This window comes from Epinephelus fuscoguttatus, linkage group LG11 (assembly GCF_011397635.1).
Source record: "Epinephelus fuscoguttatus linkage group LG11, E.fuscoguttatus.final_Chr_v1".
Classification (NCBI taxonomy): domain Eukaryota; kingdom Metazoa; phylum Chordata; class Actinopteri; order Perciformes; family Serranidae; genus Epinephelus; species Epinephelus fuscoguttatus.
Genome location: NC_064762.1, coordinates 3,378,310 through 3,403,531, shown reverse-complemented (window position 1 = coordinate 3,403,531; position 25,222 = coordinate 3,378,310). Strand labels below are relative to the sequence as shown.

Below are 25,222 nucleotides of genomic sequence, written 5' to 3'. Positions count from 1 at the left end.
AACATCTGTTTACAAACTCTCACACAATCCATGGAGTATAATTCAAACCTTACTTATTCAGTGAGGTAAAATTACTGTTTTTGTGAATGGAGTCTGGCTTTGGAGAGAGAACAGAGTTCCATTCAGTTCCTGGTTGGAAAGGGCTTTCTGTTTGGGAAGCACTGTGCAGACGACTGGATAAATTAGACATGAATTATACTGCATGAGTGAAAGTTTGTAAATATTTTATATATTTTTGGATTCTTTGTTCACCAGAGGCATGCAAAAAAACTAAAAACAAAAACAAACTCCAAAAAATCAACTCAACACGGGATAAATAATTGATATACAAATGATCATTAGGGGGTGAAGCATTCCTTTAAGCTTATTGCTATTGCTGTGGGCCACAGTAAAGATTAAAGGCGACTCAGAAAAGTGTTGTAACATTTTAATCAGCTTAGAAATGAGTACTGTAAATCTAACTGAAACTATAAAAGTGAGAGCGGCCATCCCCAGAGGAAATCACGCCTCATTTGTACAGCTAAAACAAACACATACAAAGTGTTTTAGTTTTAGCTTTGGACGTGTAAGAGGGCTGAATTTTCTTCTAACCAAGGCTAAGCTAAGATTACCTGCTGACTGTAACTCCATACACAGCGTGCAAACATGAGAGTGGTGTCAGTTTTCACATCTAACTCTCAGCAAGAAAGCGAATCAACATGTTTCATCCAAATGTCGAACTGTTCTTTGAACTGTGTACAGTTGCTGAACAGCGTGATCTGTGGTGGTGTGTTTGTAATAACTGGAAGGTCATTTAACGTCTAAATTACTGATACTGAGGAATAATATTTGTATGTTTGCAGCTGTGGTAAAGACGCCGCAGAGCAACCTGTGGATCATGGCCATTCTGACGCCTCTCTTCCTGTTGATGGTGGTGATTGGCATGGTGTCTTTCATTCTGTGTAAGAGGAACAGGGTCATCTTCAAAACTGGCGCCTTCAGGACCTTCAAAACCCGCTCCAAGGTAAGACGGTTAAAATAAATTGTCCAACTTTATCCCTTTCTCCTTCTGTTCCTTTCCATCTTCTTTTTTACTTTCTACTCTTTGTTCTTCCTGTTCTTCTTTATTTCTTCTTCTATTCAAAATAATCAGCTGTTGCCTCACTCTTGTGGAGTAAAGTCTCACCCCAAATTGTTCGAACGTCACTGCTTCACCTCAATGTGTCCACAAGCCAATTCTGCGAAACAAAGATTACGTAACCTGACCCTGAAATGAGTGACGATCACACAGCAAACTGATTGTGTTAAGTTGTGTCTCCAGGTCAGAAAAATGTAATCCCATCTGTGAGGGCCTCACTCATTTCTTTCCGCTGCCCAATAGCCCATGGTCATTGCTAATCATGCATGCTTTGAAGACTAATCGGCCGAGAAGAAATGGGCAGGGCTCAGTGTACTGGAAGTGAACCTTAGGGTAATGTTGGCCCTTTCACAATAATAGTGCCCGCTCAACATCAACTCATTTGAGGTTAAATAAAAATCAATCATTTCCAGTGAGCATGTGTGGAATAGATTGCCACCAGCTGGTTTGATCAGGTTGGATTGTTCTTCTGGACACGGTGCAGTGTACGACGCCAGAACAACAGCTGCTTGTGTCACTGCAGCCAGTGAAGTGGTAAACAAGCAATAAGCCGGCCAGCCTCATTTGTTCTGAAGAGGCTCTTGATGTGGCTCGGCTTTGTTCAGAATTCCATAATCTTGAAGTGTGTTTCACATCTGATACCCTGATTAGACTTCCACTCCAGTGAGAATTCCTGTCATTGGCTGCACATTCACTCTGGCTGAGGTCTTATTCAGGTCAAGCTGTTCACACAGACTTTTGATACCCAGCAAAGGAATCTCCCTAATGTTATGAATAAACCAAAACACAGAATATTTCTCACTCCAGATCAAAGACAACTTAAAAGCTTTGACCATCAGTGAAATATTCCTCCTTGACTGAGCAGTAGAGAAGAACTCTCTCTACAAATATCTGCACAATGTTTCTGAAGCTCATGATGGAGCAAATAATTATAGCTATTTAGCCTGAAATCAATATATACTCATAATGCAGTGCTGTTCTGTGAAAGAAAACCAAAAGTGCAGTAGTAAGATGAGTTAATGCCATAGTAACTGGTGTTGTATGTGTAGCTGTAAACTGGGAGTTCTCACCAGCTTTCTGATTTACTGAATTTGATCAAATTTGAATATGTTAAAGGGACAATTTACCCCAAAATCAAATATACATATTTTTCTTCTTACCGTGGGTGATATATTTATCAGTCTATATTGTTTTGGTGTGAGTTGCAGAGTGTTTGAAATATCAGCCGTAGAGATGTCTGCCCTTTCTCAAATATAATGACACTAGGCAGCACTGAGCTTGTGGTGCTCAAAGTCTAAAAAATACACTTGAAAAACTCAACAGCAATGTCTCTTTCCAGGAATCATTACCCGGTTGTTAAACATAATCCAGACCTTAACCCTACAGGCCCAAGCAACACATAGTGCATCCAAATTCAAACCTGTTCTTCTCTATGGATTTTCTCCGCAACCGTGTGTCATAGTGAGAAGCCACGCATATCACGTGAAACAGCGGAATCGTAGCTTTCCGAGAAGATCTTTTTAAACCAAAAAGGTTTCGCCAATATGACTACCCCACGAGGCGGAAAATTGGGCACCTCGGATCAACTCGCCAGTCCGGCTCTGTGTGTCTAAATGCTCGCAGCTTGCCTGCAAAATGGCCCAACATTCACCGAAAATCTGGCAGTGTAAAAGGGGCTTTGTGTAGGCACAATTACAGCTAGTATTATATGTTGTTGAACTAGGAAGTCGGTCTGTAAACTGTAGGGAGACTCTCAATGAACGTCCATAACCTGCAAGACAATGGTCATGTGACCGCGGGGGTTAGGGTTAATCTGTTTGTGTGTTTGCTGCCAGCTGACCACTACTGACTGTGCAAGCTATGACGTTATCTCTAGACCACACTGGCTGTGAGCCTGACAATGTTCCTCATGTAGTTTTAATTAAAAAATGCATCAGTGGATAAACTTCACAGGGTTGTTTTCTTTGTACATTCACGCATTCTAACAGAGCTGGTCTGAGTCTTTAGCTGTCCAACAGATTTACACATTGAATAATTTGAGGGGAAAACACATTAGTGAGCCACACTATTGCAATGGGTGATATGTTCCCTTATTACAGTACCATGAACATGTGCATTTAGTTACTTAGTTTAGTTTATTTTGAGGCAATCCCCACAAACACCATCATGCTGCCATAACTACAACTAGAGCACCAAATGTTTATTAATCTCACGTAGCCAGACCTATCTCCGGAGTGCTGTGTCAGCGCCACAGAAAGGTCTGGTCTTTAGGGGAAAAAAAATGCTCTGGGTTGTTTGCATTTTCTAAACCAATCTAAATTGTCTTGGGCTGCTCTAAGCCCAGGATGCAGGGATGGTATCCTTGCAAAATGGTAGCTTGCAGATAGTGGAGAGAGTGGAGAATGCTGGTTGAAATAGATAGCCAATGGCAGGGTTACACCCACAGTTTGGGTATAAAGAAAAGTGTTTTAATCCACAGATGAAAACAGTCTCCAGCAAATGCACAATTTACTTTCTTTTCTTACGTCTTCTTACGTCTTCAGTAAGAATCCGTGGGTTTGGGCCTGACTGGCAAAACAATGTAGGGAGGTTGAAAAATTTTGGAGAAACAAACTAACTTGTTAGTTTTGGTTTATTCATAGGATTTGTTGATAATAATAAAAAAAGAAAGAAAACATCACATTTACCTTGTCTTGTTTACCTGTCTAATTATCTGACTGCTGCTTCTTGCCCAGCCATACGTTGTTTTAGCTATTTCACAATCTATGCAGAACCCAGCAATTAATTTGGTGAGTATGGTGTTAGTAACACAGAGAAGAGTGATGGGCAAACTATGAAAATTGGAGGCATCCTATCCTATCCTATCCTATCCTATCCTATCCTATCCTATCCTATCCTATCCTATCCTATCCTATCATTTTGCAATCTCTTCTGTTCTGTTCTGTTATTTTATCAGCCCCTCCCTGACCTTGTCCCTCTAACTCTCTTCCTGTTTAGACCTCATATCGAAGGGAGGGGAGTTACCACCACCAGGTATTCACTAGACTCTGGTTGGGTGGATTACTGACTGACTACATTAATGCAGTAATGAATGAATGAGTTACTGCAGTGTTTGCTGGTTTTGAATGACTGATTGTGTTGAGCAACTTTGTATGTGCTGCCTGTCGCTGTTGCTGGGTAAATCTGTGCATGTGGCTTCTGTGCTGTGGACATGACTTATTCCACCATCCTCATTTGCTACGGAGATCAATAGAGGGAGAGAGGAGGGGGCAGTGAGGAAAGGTAAAAAAAAAAAAAAACTATAAAAGGGGTGTAAAAATCACAAGCACATTCCTTAAGATTTAAATTGTTTGGGTTGGAGTCGATCGGCTGAATTAACAAGGACAGGCTGGCTCGTAAAAACAAGCAAATGAGCTGAGTTCTGCTGGCCGGGAGAAGCCATTTTTAAGCGGGGCTCATAAACATGAATAGTGGAAGGGAAGCTCAAAACCTGCGAACCAAACCAATCTATTTTTATTTTGTAGCATCCATAAAAAGTGACTCAAGCTTGTGTCATCAGCCGAGACTGCCTCTCTGCCAGTTCCTTTCCCTTTCAAGCCAGTCGTTTTATCCTCTCAGATGAAGCCACTCTCATCCCACAGTGGCTCAGCAGGAGCCCTGCACGGACCCCCAACCCATCTCTTTTTTCATCCGAGGTTCTCCACTGAATTATGTGCTTTATCATCTCTAGACCCAAAGCAGAGCACTGGCCACAGACAACGGATTAAAAAAAATACTAAAACGCTTTGAATTACAAAGAACCATGCAGAGGCCGTCCCTGTGGTTACTGTTGCTGTGGTGGAGCATGTCAGCTGATTTGCAGGTTATTTTGGGCCAGCCTTTCCCATCCTCATCTCCCAAGAGGCAAAGTGAGGTGAGCAAAGGATGAAGGAATTGGCAGGACATTTTTGTAATGGAGAAAATGGAGCTAATGTTACAGCACAGCAGGGTGTAAACACCCCGAGTATATGTACATGATGTGTCTGTGTTGTCCCTGCTCGACTGTATCGGCTCATACTGTGGTATTATATTAACATTAAGTTTCCGAGCTCTAAGGTTTTATTTGCTTTACAATCATTTGTAAACATTTAACATCACTTATGTAGTGTTTTATGAGAGAGCGCATCAAATATTAAAGAGTCCTGAAATATGTGATTTCACAAGTGGTGCCGTGAGGCTACAATCACTGTTCTTATCCACAGCGGTGTTTACCCTCTTCCAATCCCAAACAGTGGCAGGCATGAGCAAATGAGATAAATATTTCACACTGGGATTAAGTTAGGGAAGAGCTTGTGGCATTGTGGAAAACTGGAGTTAAGTACTTCTAGCTGATTAAAGCAAAGGTTAAAATGCTTTCAAGTCTATCTTAATACAAGTCTCACGTGCCTACACGTGCCTGGAAAGAGTTAGGCTGTAATTGGTCCTACTGTCCTCTTCATTTTCCAAAGTTTCTGTCTTTTAGTACACAGTTCCCTCTCTTTGTGTTGCTCATCAGTGTTGAGCTGAGCTGCAGGGGAGGCGTAGTAAAACAAGGCAACTGTAAAGACTGTAAAGCTGTAAGATGCTTCCTTTGGCTTTAGCACTTTAATTTTGATTTGGCCGTATCAGAATGCATTTTTGCACATAATGAGCACTGTGGATTTCGACCGTAATTCTTACACCCCATATCCCTGGGAAATGATTAATTTGGTTGCAGGTGCAGAAAAAAGCACCCTTTGGACCACACCCAGCATCACTCATTGATGTAGTTGATTGATTGTATGTAAGGATTGACAACACGTCTCCACTTTCTCCCACTGAACAAAAATGAATCCAAAATATCCTGATATGGCAGCTGCCACCTTTGTCATTTGGAGCCACACTCTGCGCAGTAGCGATTGGGAAGGGAGCTGCAGTGTCTAGTTGCCGCCAATAGTGACATTGATTGTGAGCACACCGATTGGTGCACACAGCTGTCAGATATGACAACACACCCCCTATTTACAGCATTGAATAACCAGTTAAATCCAAACTTAAAAAAAATATATCAACGTGAGAAGAATTATCTAAAATGACAGAGACCATCTTTGGGATTTTTTTTTTTTTTTTTTAGTTTGGTCCATGTCCCATCCACTAACATGAAGGGAGCGGGGTTTAGGACCTATGCTGCAGCTAGCCACCAGGGGCTGATTGAGATGTTTTGGCTTCACTTTTTTGCAAAATCTTTATACTTTATACAGTCTATATATGAAATAGACTTTCCCTTTTTGACTAAAGAGGGCAGTTAAACATTGCTTTTGAGCCTGGTGTTGAATTATCCTTTAAATTAAATTTGAAAAAATGTGAACTTATCCTTTAAGCTCTATGGCCCCATCAGCACCGGGTAACATGTCACCTGTGTCTGGGTGTGTTATCTGGATAATGATATCCATTCAATACGCCTAAGCATTTACACCTCTTATTATTAATAAGCATGTTTCACAGATCATGTTTTGTCTTAAAATAGTCACTTTGGTGCGTGTCTGCATTTTGTGTCACTATCTTGGCAGGAAAAACAGTGATAGGTCATCAAAAAACACTAAGGCTTGGTGCCTATAAAGCTGCTGGAAACACAGCAATGACTTGCTAAATGACAACCATTGATAATTGACAATTGTTTGCCAGTCTCAAACAGTGGTCTGCAGCTTGGCAGACATCTCGCCCAGGTGACACGCCATCCACTATCTCCTCCTGCAGGTGACAAAGTCAGCTCATACACTCGGTCACTTTAGAAATGTTGATATGAAACATATGAGACATGCAAATGTAACTTATCTGTGGTTTGCAGAAACATACCAATCCAACATTTACCCCTGGAAACTGATCTCAATATGGAAATTAGGGGCTGGCGGACTTGTGAACAAACAGCGCATCACATCATGTGAATACTAACCAGACCTAAGCAAAATAATAGACTGCATCAAGTTGATCTACTGTGTGCATTTGTGTGAACTGCTCCCATCCCATTCGGCAATCAGTCACCTTGCAGATAAAGCACCTGATCAATAAACTGGTTTATATTAGGTCTGCATGTGTGTTTAAGCATTAAAGAGAGATTCTGCAGAGTCTGACTGACTTCATCACTCTGCAAGTCTGCTGTGCAGCTGGAACATTCTTCAAAATGGCTTTTCCTCCGTCTGTGCCTTCTTGTATAGGCATGAAAGCCTCAGATAGCCGGCTTCTGTGTGGAGTACAATAGAGGTGGAATCAGCAAAAGTCAAGGCAATCCATTTTTCATTTGTAAGGTGTTCAATGAAAGTACAATGCAGTGGCTGCCATTTAAAGGACTCGAGGTATTTAGCATTTTGCTGCATCATGCCCCATACCTGCCCCAGGAGGAGTTTATCTAGCCGCTGCAGAGTCATGCTGATGTGCACCCCAGTCTACCCTGCTGTGTGTCTTATTTTACTTCTAAAATGTGCCCACTCTTCAGGCCGTTTTTTTGCATGCAGCTCTGTGGTACGCTTCCACTATTCGCCCTGCTAGAGCTGAATTTAAATCAATATGGCCACAGGGGGAATAGAGCATATCTCGTCCATCTGCTGTACCTCATCAAGCTGCTGTTGGCTGTTGCTCTGAGTTAAAATTAGACAAGAGGAGAAGCTTCTGTGTGATAGTGCAGGCAAGGAAAACAAGTGCAGATAATTTGGTGGTGCAGCAGGGTCGTGCTCGCAGTCACTTCACATGACATCTTTCAGTGAAAGAAATGGCTCGGCTTCGTGTTGCCATCTTTCTCTCTTCTCTCCTGCTCTTTTACTCCGTCACTGTTCTAAATGGACGTGGAGAAAACCGCCATCCATCTCTGACAGGCTGATCAGAGGTTCACGCCGTTCCACGAGCCGTGTCCGCAGCCAAAGTCTTCATTAAACTGAGCTGCTCACAAAAGATGAAAGATGGCGATTTGTTAAGTCAACATGCTGTCAGTAGACAGTGAAGGAGAGGGAGAGGTGGTGGTGGAGATGGGGGAAAAGGAAGAAGAGGCAGGGATAAATAGGAAGGAAGGATATGTGAGTGTGAACAGAACAGACAGAGAAAGAGAGAGACCTTGAGCCAGCGCAGTAAAATGCAAGTCGTGAAATGTCAGGCACACTTTTCAAGGTTACACCCCTGGGCCCTGTCATTTCTGAGAATCCATACTGTCTCCATGCATGACGGCCATTACCCACCAGCTACTAAATGACGCATCTTTTATAGTCAATGTGCAGTAACCGTCAGGTCATCACTGTCAGTTCAACACCCCTGACACTATGTCTGATGTTTGCTCCTCAATAATCCATACACATAATGCATATTGGTGGAGGGATATATTTGGAGCATTTTATTCACCACCTCCCTCCTCCCTCCTCCCTCGCCTGCTGCCCTTTGTTTGCTCATCATAAATACACACACACACACACGCACACGCACACACACACATCCTTGTCTTTGTCACATTGTAAGGACCCAAGACCAGACCATGCATCGTGGGGTCCACCCTTTCTGAAGGTTATACAGCACTGAAAAAAATCAGGCAGGATCCTGGAGTGGATATAAACACAGATGTCACTTCAAATTATCAATCAGACAAAGTAAGTTCCCTCATCTGACTAGAACCAGCCTCCTGGGGACTTGTCAGGTTTTTAGTGACAAGTGGGGTCAATATATACACACTGTCAGGTATCTAGATATGAGTGGGGTCAATATATACACACTGTCAGGTATCTAGATATAAGTGGGATCAATATATACACACTGTCAGGTATATAGATATGAGTGGGGTCAATATATACACACTGTCAGGTATCTAGATATGAGTGGGGTCAATATATACACACTGTCAGGTATCTAGATATGAGTGGGGTCAATAAATACACACTGTCAGGTATCTAGATATAAGTGGGATCAATATATACACACTGTCAGGTACCTAGATATGAGTGGGGTCAATATATACACACTGTCACGTACCTAGATATGAGTGGGGTCAATATATACACACTGTCAGGTATCTAGATATAAGTGGGATCAATATATACACACTGTCAGGTATCTAGATATAAGTGGGATCAATATATAGACACTGTCAGGTATCTAGATATAAGTGGGGTCAATATACACACTGTCTGGTTTTTCTTCATTCCTGGGTACCATTTAACACACATTCAGGTTAAACATCTTTGACTATCAAGTTTCACTTTCTTGTCATTATGACTTGAGCAATAAAACTTCTCATTATAGATTAGAGCTCTCTTGTCAATCAGTCGGGATATTATTTATGATTAGAGCTTGCTATCATATGAAACCTTGTATTAAGGACACACAAAAGGTATTACTATTTTAAGTCAATATTATCACAGTCCCAAGACTGAGTAACAACATCAGACTGATAGAAGTATCATGAATAAAAACTATCAGACCAAGGTCCTTCTGACTATCTCTACACCTGGTGCTGTATTACCAGTGCAATCCTGTATTTTCATTTTGTTGGCTGAATATAACAGATGTTGCTCCACATGAGAGACTTAGGTTGTTGGATGAATTTTAAACATTTATTAAAATGTTAAATGTAGTAGTCTGCAGTAGTTTTGTAGTCACAGACTACTCCAAAAAAGTAATTGACTAGCCAACACCTTTTAGCCAACATGACCTTTTTCACCCAATAACAATGATGAACTGCAGGACCAACCTGTAGGTAGGTGATGGTGTCCTCGATTGGCTCTAAGAGTCTCAAATGAGCTGTGATCTGACTGGACTAAACCTCCAGCAAGCTTATCTAAGATGGAGATAATGTGGCAGCTTTTGAAGGGATTACAGGATAAATTCTGTTACAACCACAAATGAACAACCAATGCAATGATTCATAGAGTCAAGTAGTGATTTTCATCATTGACTGTTCTGTCAAACCCCTTGTGAGGTTACAGGGGATGACATGAGGCAGGACAAGATGAGGTGAAACTATATAAGTTGTAAGATATCTCCAGAACAGGAGACAGCTTTGCACACACATTAGTCTTGGATGGATTACTCGTGAATGCAGACTCGCACAGAAATGCCACGCATATCACATTAAAGTGCAGAAGCAGAGCTTTCCAGTGATACCACACACATCATTGTGCTGTCATCCCATCATGCTATAAATCCAGATCAATTGTCTACAAAATAAAAACCTGACGAATTTCTTTACAACCCATTATACAGATCTTGTTATCAGTCACTTCATATAGTGAGGAATATCGTATCTTACCACGTCTTAGGCTTGCGTGTGTTTTTCCCTGTCTATCCACATTTGTAGTCCGGCTTTCAAGATGCAAATATCTCCATATTGTCCAGTTGACACTCCATCAAACTTTGTATGACAAGACCAGCCACTTCACCTTTGTGCACCCAGACAACTGCAGCCTAATTATGCATGCTGACAGGGCAGTAGTCACCATATACACTGAGGGGCACACGTGCCCCCCCCACCAATGCCCAAAATGTTCCCCTAGTATATAACTGAAAGTGAAAAACAACAACAAACTTTGTTTACTGCAAACAAAGTGGCAAATATTATCTTGGAAGACATCATTGCACTTGGTTGACTAATTTTCTATGATCTTAGATATAAATATTGCATGTTTCTTTCAGATAAAACACATTTTGACTTGTGAATGAGTCAATGGAATTTCTTGCAATAATGAAAAATACTGCCAATCATGTCCGCCTGGCACAAACCACATGTTTTGGACAACTGTGAAGTGACAGAATGTCCTAGCATCATGGTTCTTATATTGCCAGATTCCAGAGAGTCTCCCCTCTTCATATATGGCAGAATATGTCATCTTCCAACTTGCTATGGTGAGATACATGTAAAAATGTAAGAATTTAGTAACAGGAATTTGTTTTGTTTTTTTCATTAATATAAAAATTAATATAAAATACAAGCACATAGAAGGACGTAGTGATGGCAAATCTGGATAGCCCACACTGTCCTCAAAAAAAACAAGATATAGCATGTGTATGTAGCCTTTATAATGACTGTGATATGAGCTTAAAAGTAAAGGCAGTAAAAATATCCCAAAAACGCCTAGGGCCCAAAGGGTTAAAGGAGCTACATGTATGAAATCTAAAGCAAATAGTTGTAAAATCCTTCTAATATGTCACAGAGACTAAGGAATAATGTTCACATAACATACTGATCTCACCGACAACAATAGTACAGCCAGAATATTCATATTTAAAAAACATTTTTACAGTCTGCAAATCATGTTTATGTTTTGAATTTGCGTTTTGGCCTGTTGTGCCACCCACCGCCGTCTACCAGTCACGCAGTTAGTAGAGTCTCAGCATCAGTTACAGTTATGACTGAGCTACAGCAGCACGACAAGCAGCATTAGCAGTGTCACGGTACATAGCATTAGCAGCCAGCTTCTCTTCAGCTGTATCCCAGCAGCAACGTTAGCAGCAGAGAAGCCGGACTTGCTTGAACGGTCCGCTGGAAAACCAAAGATCAAGGATGCAGCGACACGGCCCTGCCACGGCAGCTGCCCATGGGCAAACAAATCAGCCTCCAGCGTGCCGCTGTCCAGCAACCTCAGAATCTGTAGGGGAGGAGGGTGGACACGACTCTGACAGTATTTTGAATTTGAGTGCAGTAACCGTTTTGGCCACATTCTTACATACAGCGCCTTTAACAATCCAATTACGTCGATGCAAAATGAAAACATCGATCCATATCGTCATCTTAAAAGATACACCTTTATTTTGAAATTCATGTAGCACGTCTGTGTCACCATTTCTGGGCAAGCGCCTCTGCTCAAACAACAAACAGAGCTCAAATAAAATGGTCAAATCATGTGATATCGTCATATCGATCGCAGGCTGATGAATCGTATCAATCGTATTGTGACAGACTTTGTGAAATCGGCAAACATCGTAACGTCATTAAACAATAACAAACAAATTGATACACAGTAATATCGTATTGTGATGAAGCTGGTGATTTACACCCCTAACTATTGTTGTACAACAATAATTCATCTAGCAGAACACTGAACAGTATCCAAATATTGTTGCATTGCAAACAAAGCAACGTATGAAGGAAACAACTGAACGTATTGCTGACATTAAATGATAATTTTAAACTTTGTTCTTGAGAGCTGTGATTCGATTCTTAATGTAGAACTTTATGGCTAACCAATCTCTGTTTTTGAGAGCTACTTTTTCGAGTTCAAGGCACTTATCACAGTCGCTTTTCCCAGGAACACGACATGAAGTGATGAAGGACATCATGTGCGTCTCGACAGCACGGATCTCCTCTTTGTCCCACATCCTTCTCTTTAAAGGTCGACGACCTGTTAAACAATCAACACAAATAGATATCAACATTTCTGTGTTTCTCTGTGAGAGCATTTTTTGAGGAACAAAGGCCATGGATAAATTAGCAGGTGCTTGTGTGGGTGCAATGCTGTCCATAGTATTAAAACAGAGTGGAAGAGATCCATAGACAGAAAGAAAATTTTCGGTTTTGTGTTTGTAAATGGTATTTTAACCCTAATTCCACTTCCCCACATTGTGCAATCCACTGACAGAACTAAAACAAGTGGAGTGAGGAGCAATCAACGAGAGAGTTGCAAACTATAAACAGCTGTTTTACACACCTCCCCTGTTGATTTTGATGCTCTGACCAAGAAAAGTAAATAACTAACTTTGCACTTGAAGGTTGCCCTTTCACTTACGTTTTAACAGGTCTGACACTACTATGCGCCCCGGCTGTATCTAGGCTAACGGCTAACATGCTAACTATTATTTTTATGTCACTAGTCACTTGAAACAAATTTAGGACGATAGGAGACAGGTTGAACTAAACCGAAATTTCCTTTAAACACATTTAATGTATCAGATACTTTACTTAGTGGGACAGTTCACCACAAAATCAAAATACATATTTTTCTCTGGCATTTAGTGTCATTTATCAATCTAGATTACCTTAGAGTGAACAGCTGGAGATATCGGTTACAGAGATGTCTGTCTTCTCTTCAACTCTGGAACGGCCGATATCTCCAAAACTCTGCACCACACTCCAACAGTGATGGATTAACAGCACTATCGGCCAGGGGAAATATGTCTTTTGATTTTGGGGTGAATTGCGCCACTGAGTAAAGGATCTGAGTACTTGCTCAAACGATGTTGGTTGCAAGATCTGGTGGGTAATCAAATATGATGCAACACTGACCTGCAGCCCCTCGCATCTCCAAAACACTTTCAGCTTTCTTAACAGACATCATTTGGATAAACTGACTACATATGGAGAATCTCATGGTTAATCTCTTAACTGGTTCTAAATTAGAGTGGCTCTGAACCAGCCCTGGACCTGCCTCAGTTGAAAAGGAGTAAATGAAAAACGAGTTGATCATTGTCACTCAATATTTTTGAGTTGAGCTCTCATTTCACAGTACAGCACCATAAAGCACACTGACTCTCAAACAGTACACCAACCATACAGTAAGAAGTTTGACCTAAAAACTTTACCTCTGTCTTTTTTTGGTGATCGGCTGCAACGGGCTTGTGGAGGTGTCATGGTGTCCTGCTTTGGTGCTGCATCCAGGTGGCTCACATCTGGAATTGTTGTTTCATTCTCTTCCCCCTCATTAAATGAGACCTGACTCTCTGAAAACCAGAAGAAAAAACAAATTATAAAAAATTATAAATTATGAAGTATTAATCACACCCCAGTGAATCTTGTGCTGTCCTGAGCTTGACCTAGGGAACAATCAGGACCAAGTCGGACATATATTAAAGGATTGGAATTGGTTAAATTGAATCTAATCCGAATCAGATCCTGATTATACTGTATTCTAATTTGTACAGGGCACAGTGGTTACTGAATTTTGATTTCTGACACGGAGGGCTCTAGTTTTGCAGACCGGGCGCAGCGAACCTGCGCTTTGCCAATTGGGTGTGGCCAGGTGGATTTTGTAAGTTTGGCACACCGTGCGCCTGGCGCAGCTACTCCTCTATCCCACCTCCGTCCCTCCTACCAGCGCAAGTCGGCAATAGGGAGGAGAGAAGGCGTGGAGTGGGTTTAACACACATCACACCAATCAAATGAGCCCCTCCTGCCTTAAATGCGCCTTGCGAAGGCGTAATGAGAGTTTACTCAATTCGCCATGGCAGAAGAGAGCAGCAGTGTCAGACAGCCAAACTTCTCCCAGGAGGAAACTGATGTTTTGGTCCGGGAGGTCCAAGCTCCAGACCTCCACGAGCTGATGATGCAAAGGTAGCCTGGGAAGAGGTCACCACAATTGTAAATCAATGTTACGCTTTCTCTCGTGCATGCGCGCTCTCTCTTTCTCTCTTGCAGTCTCACTCTGTTTCTTTTCTTTTGACTTTTCTAAGATGACAGACGCTGAATATATACTCCCTATCTGATGCTGTGGCTGTTTGTGGTTGGCTGAGAGGGATGTGAACTCATTAGTTTGCAGCTGTGTTAATCAAATCAGGTTGGGTTTCCATTACGCGTGCCAAACGGTTCCAATCCCCTTTGATCTAACATAAGATGTGACGGGACAGTCGATACAGAGATACATTTATGTGCTGACTGCAGATAGTTGCGTTGAATAGTGTTTTTGTGGGTATTTATTGCATCGTTAATGTGCCTGATATTCTGGAAACCTGCCTGTGAGGTTTTGGTGACGTGTGCGCACTGTCCGCCTGTCAGCCAAACTTCGGTTTACACTGGCTGTGCTCCCCCTGCGCTGACAGTAGACCTGGTTTCAGATGACGAAGCCTTTTGGCACGAAACTGTCACTGCGCCAAGCTGGATCTGTCGACACCTCCCCCTGCTGCGCTGCCACACCCATCTTAGCGCACCTCGGTCTGCCAAACTACCAAACTGAGCGTGCCTCGGGTTGCGCTGCTCAAAACTAGCTCTGCGCGGGGTTCGCCACCCTGCGCCACCTGCGATGCGCCGGGAAACTAGAGCCCTGAGGCTGCACTAATTTGCCTAACTCCGAAGGCACTTATCATTAGCACAGCAATATACAAACGATCAGCAAGCAGGTTCTGATGTTTAGCCATATCATATCAGTAAGTCTATCAACTTACTCCAGGACCTCCAGTATCTCAATAGTAGTTTATGAAAAATAAAATCTGTCAGATACATATTGAATAAACATTCAGGAAAATATAAAATTAGGATGCTATATCTGCAGATACCCAATGGGCAAGGACTCAGATTGAGATCAGAGCTAATAAACTTGATCAGGACATTCCTACAGTAAATGGACTTCCCTTGAATAAGCATGGTCACCTTTAAGACCATATGAGAATTCTTACCTTGTGAATCTGACTCACACACCACGTCAGTATCGCTGTCCAGGTGCACATTCTCTGTGAGTTTGGGGAAAGGGGTTGTGAGAGGCGAGAATGACTTAAGTGGATGCAAACAGTATTTCATTTAGGGATGTACAATATGATTTTTTTTCAGCCAATACTGATAATAGATATTTACCTGCTTCTCAGGGCTGATAAAGATAACTGATAATTTCATATTTTTGTAATTTAAAAAGAAGTTCCCATAACCTGTGGTTTATGTAGACCTGAGGGTCAGAGAGGCTCAGATGTAGTGACCAAAGATGGATGATTTCATATTTCACAGCTCTGACTGAATCAAATCTAACGGTACTATTACAACAAAAACAAAAAACAGTTTGGACTAGTCAGATGGTCATTTATTTTCTTAAGTAAAGTTCATCAAAAACTTAAACATACTTTGGTTTTGATAGAGAATCTTACCCAAGAAATATAATTAAATGTTTCGATATGATCTGATATTTATTGGCTGATATACACTAATACCCATACAGACTGATTAGCTGTGACAGGCCATTATTAGGGCCCATAATTTATCAGCCCAAATATTTATCGTACATCCCTAAATTCCTTTAATTCTGATATGGTCCAATATGGAAACACATCAACACATAAATTTTCTTTTATGTAGAAAAATGTTAAATAATTAGTACCTTCAGGATCAATGCTGATGTCATCCAGGGTCTTGCCCTTGAACTCTGACAGGCGTCCCTGCTCCAGAGCCATGAGAACTTTGCTAATTTTAGCAAGCTGGAGGGTGCCCTCAGGAAGCCTGTAGAACTGCCGATGCACTCTAATGTCATGGCCAAGGAAATCAGCCAACTGATCCAGCTCAGTGTTACTGAGGTTGAGAACTTGAGACAGAGTTCCTGTTTGTTTGCGCAGTTTGGTAGAGGTGAGACTTTCAGGACTTTTTGCACCACAGATCTTGGCAAACTGTCGAAGGCAATCAGACCCACGGTAGCAGGTAAAAGCGGATGGTCTTGCAAATAAGTATATGTTGTCCTGAGGAACCCCACATTTCTGTCGTTTGCTGACAAGCAGATCCAATGATTCCTGCATTGCTGGGGTCAAAAGCACAGGAACCTTTCTTCCTCTTTTTCCTCTTATCTCTATCCTCCTGAAGTGTTGACAGAGCTTCTTTTCTAGGTCTGAAAGGGCTACATTCACATCTTCTTGAGGATCAGATGCATTTTGAGACAAATATGCAGAGAGGGGCATTTTTGACACCTCCCCTGCTCTCCGGGTTGAACAAAATGACTTGTGTCAAAGTGATCTTTGCCAACTGTGTCCATGTCTGTGGGGATGTCTCTGTGGACAACTTACTGTGACTACGTTGTTGTTGCACATCTAAATACGAATGGAGAGTCTGGACATCTTTTGTGAATGGAAGTAACCGAGGGGCATTCCACTTGGATTCCTGAAGTGTTCTCAGTGATGCAGCTGATATCTGTTCATTCCATCTGGTTTCATACACTCTACGGAATGTACGGGCATCTTTCGCCACAGGGTAGTTGTTCTGTATATTTGCACGGCTTTCAACAAGCTGTGAAATCTTTGTCAAGCTATGTCCAATTTTGAGGGCAAGACTTGGACACTTGTATGTGTCAGTTTCACTGTCATGGCCTGCCACACGCTTCACTGCTTGCACAACGTGCATGAAATTTACAGGTCTGATGTGGTCTTCAATGGTCTTCAAAGGAGTAGTTTTCCTTGAGCATACCAGAAGCCTTCCCAGCTCTCTCAATTTCTGCCGAATGTATTCATGTTTGCCAACATCATATCCAAGCCTGTTATACAGATGCTCACCAAACTCCATGATACACACATCAGATTTGACTGCAGAATAAACTTCATCTTGAACCATGTTGTTCAACAGCTTCCAAAATTCTTCTTTGACACCAGGTGGTGCAGGCAAAGCAAATGCACAGAGGGCCTGGACACGCGTTTTTCCAGGTTTTTGTGGCCCACCAGGCTTGAACTTGCAGATCATCATGTGCCGCCAGAGGATTTTCTTTGTGAAAAAACCTTGACAATATATACAATGCAGATAATCCTGTGCTTCAGAGTTCTGCTTTGGTTGCTTTCGAGGAACAAGACTTCCAACACCAACATTTAATACGTCAACATTGTGCGCAAAGTTGCCCCTATTTCTCAGATGCTCCAGATGCAGTCGTCTTTCTTTGGATCCTTTTGGGAAGGACAAAGCCTGTGCAACCTCTGGCTTATCATGATGAGCACGCTCCAAATGCCTTGCCATTTTTCCAACTCCTAACTTACAGTACAAACAATATTGTTTTTTGTTGTACATTCTTGACCCATTCTCCTTTTTACGAACGGCAGGTATGTTGAGTGAACCATCAAACAATCCATCTTCTACATGGAGAGAAGAGGCAGAGTCAGGAAGATTTTGTTCCAAAACCGGTGTTAGGTCCTCTAAACATGTATCTTTGATGTCATCGATATTCTTCAAGTTTAGACACCTGGGAGTACTCAGTTTGTGGTCAGACGACTCCATAACCTCACTTGTGTCTGTATCATCAGAATGATCTGTACTAGTTTCAGGGATATATTCCTCTCCACTATCATCTGAGGGACTGTAAAGCTCATCTGACTCGAAATGAATCTGGTTGTTCATCTTCAGGGGAACAAAAATAAATTAAAGTCAGTAATCTCATTAAATATTTGCTATGCACACTTTACTTCACACAAGATGTAAGTCAGTTATGAATGTAAATCACATACATTAATCTTGTCTCTACAATGTGTGATGCTCACCTGTATGCTTTTAGTCCTCCTCAGCCTTGGGGCAGAATATTCATCCTGTTCTGGGAGGCTACATTGAGGCTCAGAACTTGGATGTGATGTCTAGAGTGTCAGAAAGAAAAGTATGTAACTGGAATTTAGAACAACAGCTGTCAAGAAAAAAAGATGAATACATGACAATGCTCAAATGCATTAACATCACAATACCTGAGATTCATCAGAATCCGTGTAGTTTACAAGGGAAATAGGCATTTGAAAATTTTTCTTCGGAGATTGGGGTTCTGGGTAATCTGAGCCCTTTAGGAAAAAGAAAGATAATGAAAAATATGTTTAACACACATTCACGAATGTATACATGTGCACATAAACAAGCATTTGAAAAGCATTTGAACTTTAACATTAACTTTATTTAGCCATGTAGGCAAAACATTATTTTATCTGAAAATTGGTACTACAACTTAAATTAAACATTAATGATTAATTATTGAAAGAAAAGTGCAATGTCCCATTTCAACAGCCATTACTTGACTGTTCTGAAGATAAAATGAGTTGGCTCACATTTAACTGCTCATGTTGAAATGGTCAGAAGTAGTCAAATTAATTGCTTTTGTGGAGATGAAATCTATCAGTCTAAACAACATACAAATTTCTCAGTGATTTCAAACTTTCTAAAAATATTGTACATTAATCAGTTGAGACAAACAATAATCCAATTGTGTGCTCTCTCTCCTCATAATTAAATGTGCACAACATTATTCACTTGGCATGGACCCAACAACTACACGAGACCTGAAAAGTGTGTGTGAGTGAAGTGTGTTTGATTGGTAGGAGACAAATTGACCTCAAGTTCAGATGTGTCATACATGGAGTTTAAGTTTATGGACAGAAACGTAGATATTTTGTAAAAAAATGTATCCCAAATGTGATCCCAACAACTACAGTAGACCTGAAAAGTGTGTGGTGTGTCAAAAAGCACAGAGACCAGACCCCACAACAACAACAGACCTGACAAGTGTGTGGTATGTCTAAAAGCACAGAGACCAGACCCCACAACAACAACACACCTGACAAGTGTGTGTGAGATTTGGGGTGGTTACACCTTAAGACCACAATTCTATGAGCACCAAGACTGGACACCATTAAATCACCAAAACCTGAGTGTGCTTATACTGATCTTAAGAAAGCTAAATGTATCTTCAACTGCAAACACTTCAACAATTAATTACAGACAGAAAGCTTAAAAACTAAAATCTGAACAACTGAAAGACAAGTAAAACAATCAGGTCAAAAGATTACCTGCATCTGGGAGCATGGAAATCCCTGGGGAATCTGTTCTGTAGTTCTGGACATCTCAGTCTCAGAGGAGTCATTGGCAAGAGGTTGTCCTTCAACCTGAAGAATAAGTTCAATATCATAACTGAGAAGTTGGCCAGCAGTAACATCATTTCAACAATAATGACTGGAGGCAGATACAATGGACAACATGTTCAAATGTTTCCTGTATCTGAGAAACATTCTTACTTCAAGTTGGTTCTCAGAGCTGTCATAAATGTGTCTCCTGCTCTAATCGTTTCAGTTGAGAACAAGTAACAGTGAAATCTGACAGATAAACTACCCTGTGACCAACTGCTGCTTTGACTGGTAGTAGGCAAACTGAGCTCAAGTTCAAGGACATGTGTGACACATAGAGTTTGTTTAAGTTTATGGACAGAAAAGTGAAAAAAAAGTTATTAAATGTGTACAATATTATTTACTTGGCGCGGACCCCACAAATACAACACACCTGACAAGTGTGTGTTATTCTAAAAGCACCGAGACCAGACCCCACAAATACAAGAGACCTGACAAGTGTGTGTTATTCTGAAAGCACCAAGACTAGATACCATTAAATCACCAAAACCTAAGTGTGCTTATATTGATCTTAAGAAAGCTAAAATGTACCTTCAACTGCAAACACTTCAACAATTAATTACAGACAGAAAGCTTAAAAGCTAAAATCTGAACAACTGAAAGACAAGTAAAACAATCAGGACAAAAGATTACCTGCATCTGGGAGCATGGAGATCCCTGGGGAATCTGTTCTGTAGTTCTGGACATCTCAGTCTCAGAGGAGTCACTGGCAAGAGGTTGTCCTTCAACCTGAAGAATGAGTTCAGTGTTATAACTGAGAAATTGGCCAGCAGTAACATCATTTCAGTTCAACAACAATGACTGGAGACAGATACAATAGACAACATGTTCAAATGTTTCCTGTATCTGACTCAGAAACATTCTTACTTCAAGTTGGTTCTCAGAGCTGTCATAAATATGTCTCCTGCTCTAATTGTTTCAGTTGACAACAAGTAACAGTGAAGTCTGACAGATAAACTACCCTGTGACCAACTGCTGCTTTGACTCATAGAAGGCAAACTAACCTCAAGTTCAAGGACACGTGTGATACATGAAGTTTGTTCAAGTTTATGGACAAAAAAGTGAAAATAAAGTAATTAAATGTGTACAATATTATTTACTTGGCGCGGACCCCACAAATACAACACACCTGACAAGTGTGTGTTATTCTAAAAGCACCGAGACCAGACCCCACAAATACAAGAGACCTGACAAGTGTGTGTTATTCTAAAAGCACCGAGACTGGATACCATTAAATCACCAAAACCCAAGTGTGCTTATATTGATCTTAAGAAAGCTAAAATGTACCTTCAACTGCAAACACTTCAACAATTAATTACAGACAGAAAGCTTAAAAACTAAAATCTGAACAACTGAAAGACAAGTAAAACAATCAGGACAAAAGATTACCTGCATCTGGGAGCATGGAGATCCCTGGGGAATCTGTTCTGTAGTTCTGGACATCTCAGTCTCAGAGGAGTCACTGGCAAGAGGTTGTCCTTCAACCTGAAGAATAAGTTCAATATCATAACTGAGAAGTTGGCCAGCAGTAACATCATTTCAGTTCAACAACAATGACTGGAGGCAGATACAATGGACAACATGTTCAAATGTTTCCTGTATCTGACTCAGAAACACTCTTACTTCAAGTTGGTTCTCAGAGCTGTCATAAATATGTCTCCTGCTCTAATTGTTTCAGTTGAGAACAGGTAAAAGTGAAGTCCGACAGATAAACTACCCTGTGACCAACTGCTGCTTTGACTCATAGAAGGCAAACTAACCTCAAGTTCAAGGACACGTGTGATACATGAAGTTTGTTCAAGTTTATGGACAAAAAAGTGAAAATAAAGTAATTAAATGTGTACAATATTATTTACTTGGCGCGGACCCCACAAATACAACACACCTGACAAGTGTGTGTTATTCTAAAAGCACCGAGACCAGACCCCACAAATACAAGAGACCTGACAAGTGTGTGTTATTCTAAAAGCACCGAGACTGGATACCATTAAATCACCAAAACCCAAGTGTGCTTATATTGATCTTAAGAAAGCTAAAATGTACCTTCAACTGCAAACACTTCAACAATTAATTACAGACAGAAAGCTTAAAAACTAAAATCTGAACAACTGAAAGACAAGTAAAACAATCAGGACAAAAGATTACCTGCATCTGGGAGCATGGAGATCCCTGGGGAATCTGTTCTGTAGTTCTGGACATCTCAGTCTCAGAGGAGTCACTGGCAAGAGGTTGTCCTTCAACCTGAAGAATAAGTTCAATATCATAACTGAGAAGTTGGCCAGCAGTAACATCATTTCAGTTCAACAACAATGACTGGAGGCAGATACAATGGACAACATGTTCAAATGTTTCCTGTATCTGACTCAGAAACACTCTTACTTCAAGTTGGTTCTCAGAGCTGTCATAAATATGTCTCCTGCTCTAATTGTTTCAGTTGAGAACAAGTAACAGTGAAGTCTGACAGATAAACTACCCTGTGACCAACTGCTGCTTTGACTCATAGAAGGCAAACTAACCTCAAGTTCAAGGACACGTGTGATACATGAAGTTTGTTCAAGTTTATGGACAAAAAAGTGAAAATAAAGTAATTAAATGTGTACAATATTATTTACTTGGCGCGGACCCCACAAATACAAGAGACCTGACAAGTGTGTGTTATTCTAAAAGCACCGAGACCAGACCCCACAAATACAAGAGACCTGACAAGTGTGTATTATTCTAAAAGCACCGAGACTGGATACCATTAAATCACCAAAACCCAAGTGTGCTTATATTGATCTTAAGAAAGCTAAAATGTACCTTCAACTGCAAACACATCAACAATTAATTACAGAGAGAAAGCTTAAAAGCTAAAATCTGAACAACTCAAAGACAAGTAAAACAATCAGGTCAAAAGATTACCTGCATCTGGGAGCATGGAAATCCCTGGGGAATCTGTTCTGTAGTTCTGGACATCTCAGTCTCAGAGGAGTTATTGGCAAGAGGTTGTCCTTCAACCTGAAATATAAGTTCAATATCATAACTGAGAAGTTGGCCAGCAGTAACATCATTTCAGTTCAACAACAATGACTGGAGGCAGATACAATGGACAACATGTTCAAATGTTTCCTGTATCTGACTCAGAAACACTCTTACTTCAAGTTGGTTCTCAGAGCTGTCATAAATATGTCTCCTGCTCTAATTGTTTCAGTTGAGAACAAGTAACAGTGAAGTCTGACAGATAAACTACCCTGTGACCAACTGCTGCTTTGACTCATAGAAGGCAAACTAACCTCAAGTTCAAGGACACGTGTGATACATGAAGTTTGTTCAAGTTTATGGACAAAAAAGTGAAAATAAAGTAATTAAATGTGTACAATATTATTTACTTGGCGCGGACCCCACAACAACGAGATACCTGACAAGTGTGTGTTATTCTAAAAGCACCGAGACCAGACCCACAAATACAAGAGACCTGACAAGTGTGTGTTATTCTAAAAGTAACGAGACTGGATACCATTAAATCACCAAAACCTAAGTGTGCTTATATGGATCTTAAGAAAGCTAAAATGTACCTTCAACTGCAAACACTTCAACAATTAATTACAGACAGAAAGCTTAAAAACTAAAATCTGAACAACTGAAAGACAAGTAAAACAATCAGGTCAAAAGATTACCTGCATCTGGGAGCATGGAAATCCCGGGGGAATCTGTTCTGTAGTTCTGGACATTTCAGTCTCAGTGGAGTCATTGGCAAGAGGTTGTCCTTCAACCTGAAAAATGAGTTCAATATCATAACTGAGAAGTTGGCCAGCAGTAACATCATTTCAGTTCAACAACAATGACTGGAGGCAGATACAATGGACAACATGTTCAAATGTTTCCTGTATCTGACTTCAGAAACATTCTTACTTCAAGTTGGTTCTCAGAGCTGTCATACACATGTCTCCTGCTCTAATCATTTCAGTTGAGAACAAGTAAAAGTGAAGTCTGACAGATAAACTACCCTGTGACCAACTGCTGCTTTGACTGGTAGAAGGCAAACTAACCTCAGGTTCAAGGACACATGTGATACATGGAGTTTGTTCAAGTTTATGGACAAAAAGTGAAAATAAAGTAATTAAATGTGTACAATATTATTTACTTGGCGGACCCCACAACAACGAGATACCTGACAAGTGTGTGTTATTCTAAAAGCACCGAGACCAGACCCCACAAATACAAGAGACCTGACAAGTGTGTGTTATTCTAAAAGCACCGAGACCGGACACCATTAAATCACCAAAACCTAAGTGTGCTTATATTGATCTTAAGAAAGCTAAAATGTACCTTCAACTGCAAACACTTCAACAATTAATTACAGACAGAAAGCTTAAAAACTAAAATCTGAACAACTGAAAGACAAGTAAAACAATCAGGTCAAAAGATTACCTGCATCTGGGAGCATGGAAATCCCGGGGGAATCTGTTCTGTAGTTCTGGACATTTCAGTCTCAGTGGAGTCATTGGCAAGAGGTTGTCCTTCAACCTGAAAAATGAGTTCAATATCATAACTGAGAAGTTGGCCAGCAGTAACATCATTTCAGTTCAACAACAATGACTGGAGGCAGATACAATGGACAACATGTTCAAATGTTTCCTGTATCTGACTTAGAAACACTCTTACTTCAAGTTGGTTCTCAGAGCTGTCATACACATGTCTCCTGCTCTAATCATTTCAGTTGAGAACAAGTAAAAGTGAAGTCTGACAGATAAACTACCCTGTGACCAACTGCTGCTTTGACTGGTAGAAGGCAAACTAACCTCAGGTTCAAGGACACATGTGATACATGGAGTTTGTTCAAGTTTATGGACAGAAAAGTGAAAATAAAGTAATTAAATGTGTACAATATTATTTACTTTGCGCGGACCCCACAAATACAACACACCTGGCAAGTGTGTGTTATTCTAAAAGCACCGAGACCAGACCCCACAAATACAAGAGACCTGACAAGTGTGTGTTATTCTAAAAGCACCGAGACTGGACACCATTAAATCACCAAAACCTAAGTGTGCTTATATTGATCTTAAGAAAGCTAAAATGTACCTTCAACTGCAAACACTTCAACAATTAATTACAGACAGAAAGCTTAAAAGCTAAAATCTGAACAACTGAAAGACAAGTAAAACAATCAGGACAAAAGATTACCTGCATCTGGGAGCATGGAGATCCCTGGGGAATCTGTTCTGTAGTTCTGGACATCTCAGTCTCAGAGGAGTCACTGGCAAGAGGCTGTCCTTCAACCTGAAGAATGAGTTCAGTGTTATAACTGAGAAGTTGGCCAGCAGTAACATCATTTCAGTTCAACAACAATGATTGGAGGCAGATACAATGGACAACATGTTCAAATGTTTCCTGTATCTGACTTAGAAACATTCTTACTTCAAGTTGGTTCTCAGAGCTGTCATACACATGTCTCCTGCTCTAATCGTTTCAGCTGAGAACAATTAAAAGTGAAGTCTGACAGATAAACTGACCTGTGACCAACTGCTGCTTTGACTAGTAGAAGGCAAACTAACCTCA

General features: G+C 40.8%; 2 protein-coding genes and 1 pseudogene across 2 annotated transcripts; 1 reads left to right on the top strand and 2 right to left on the bottom strand.

The window, feature by feature from the left end:
- The window catches only part of LOC125897556 (UPF0606 protein KIAA1549L-like), a 40,003-nt pseudogene extending 34,346 nt beyond the window's left edge, over positions 1-5,657 (top strand).
- Positions 5,658-12,078: 6,421 nt separating this feature from the next.
- On the bottom strand, positions 12,079-16,704 carry LOC125897304 (uncharacterized). Its single transcript, XM_049590536.1, has 4 exons — positions 16,159-16,704; positions 15,470-15,523; positions 13,664-13,801; positions 12,079-12,486 (listed from the first exon to the last, which is right to left on the bottom strand). The coding sequence occupies exons 1-4, from the start codon at positions 16,565-16,567 to the stop codon at positions 12,272-12,274; spliced, it is 816 nt and encodes a 271-aa protein (XP_049446493.1). The 5' UTR covers positions 16,568-16,704; the 3' UTR covers positions 12,079-12,271.
- On the bottom strand, positions 16,689-25,018 carry LOC125897555 (uncharacterized). The gene is made up of 7 exons (XM_049590960.1): positions 24,848-25,018; positions 21,827-21,922; positions 21,071-21,166; positions 20,315-20,410; positions 19,568-19,663; positions 18,284-18,373; positions 16,689-18,143 (listed from the first exon to the last, which is right to left on the bottom strand). Exons 1-7 carry the CDS (start codon positions 24,899-24,901, stop codon positions 16,689-16,691), a joined length of 1,983 nt encoding a protein of 660 aa, XP_049446917.1. The 5' UTR covers positions 24,902-25,018.
- Positions 25,019-25,222: the final 204 nt, after the last annotated feature.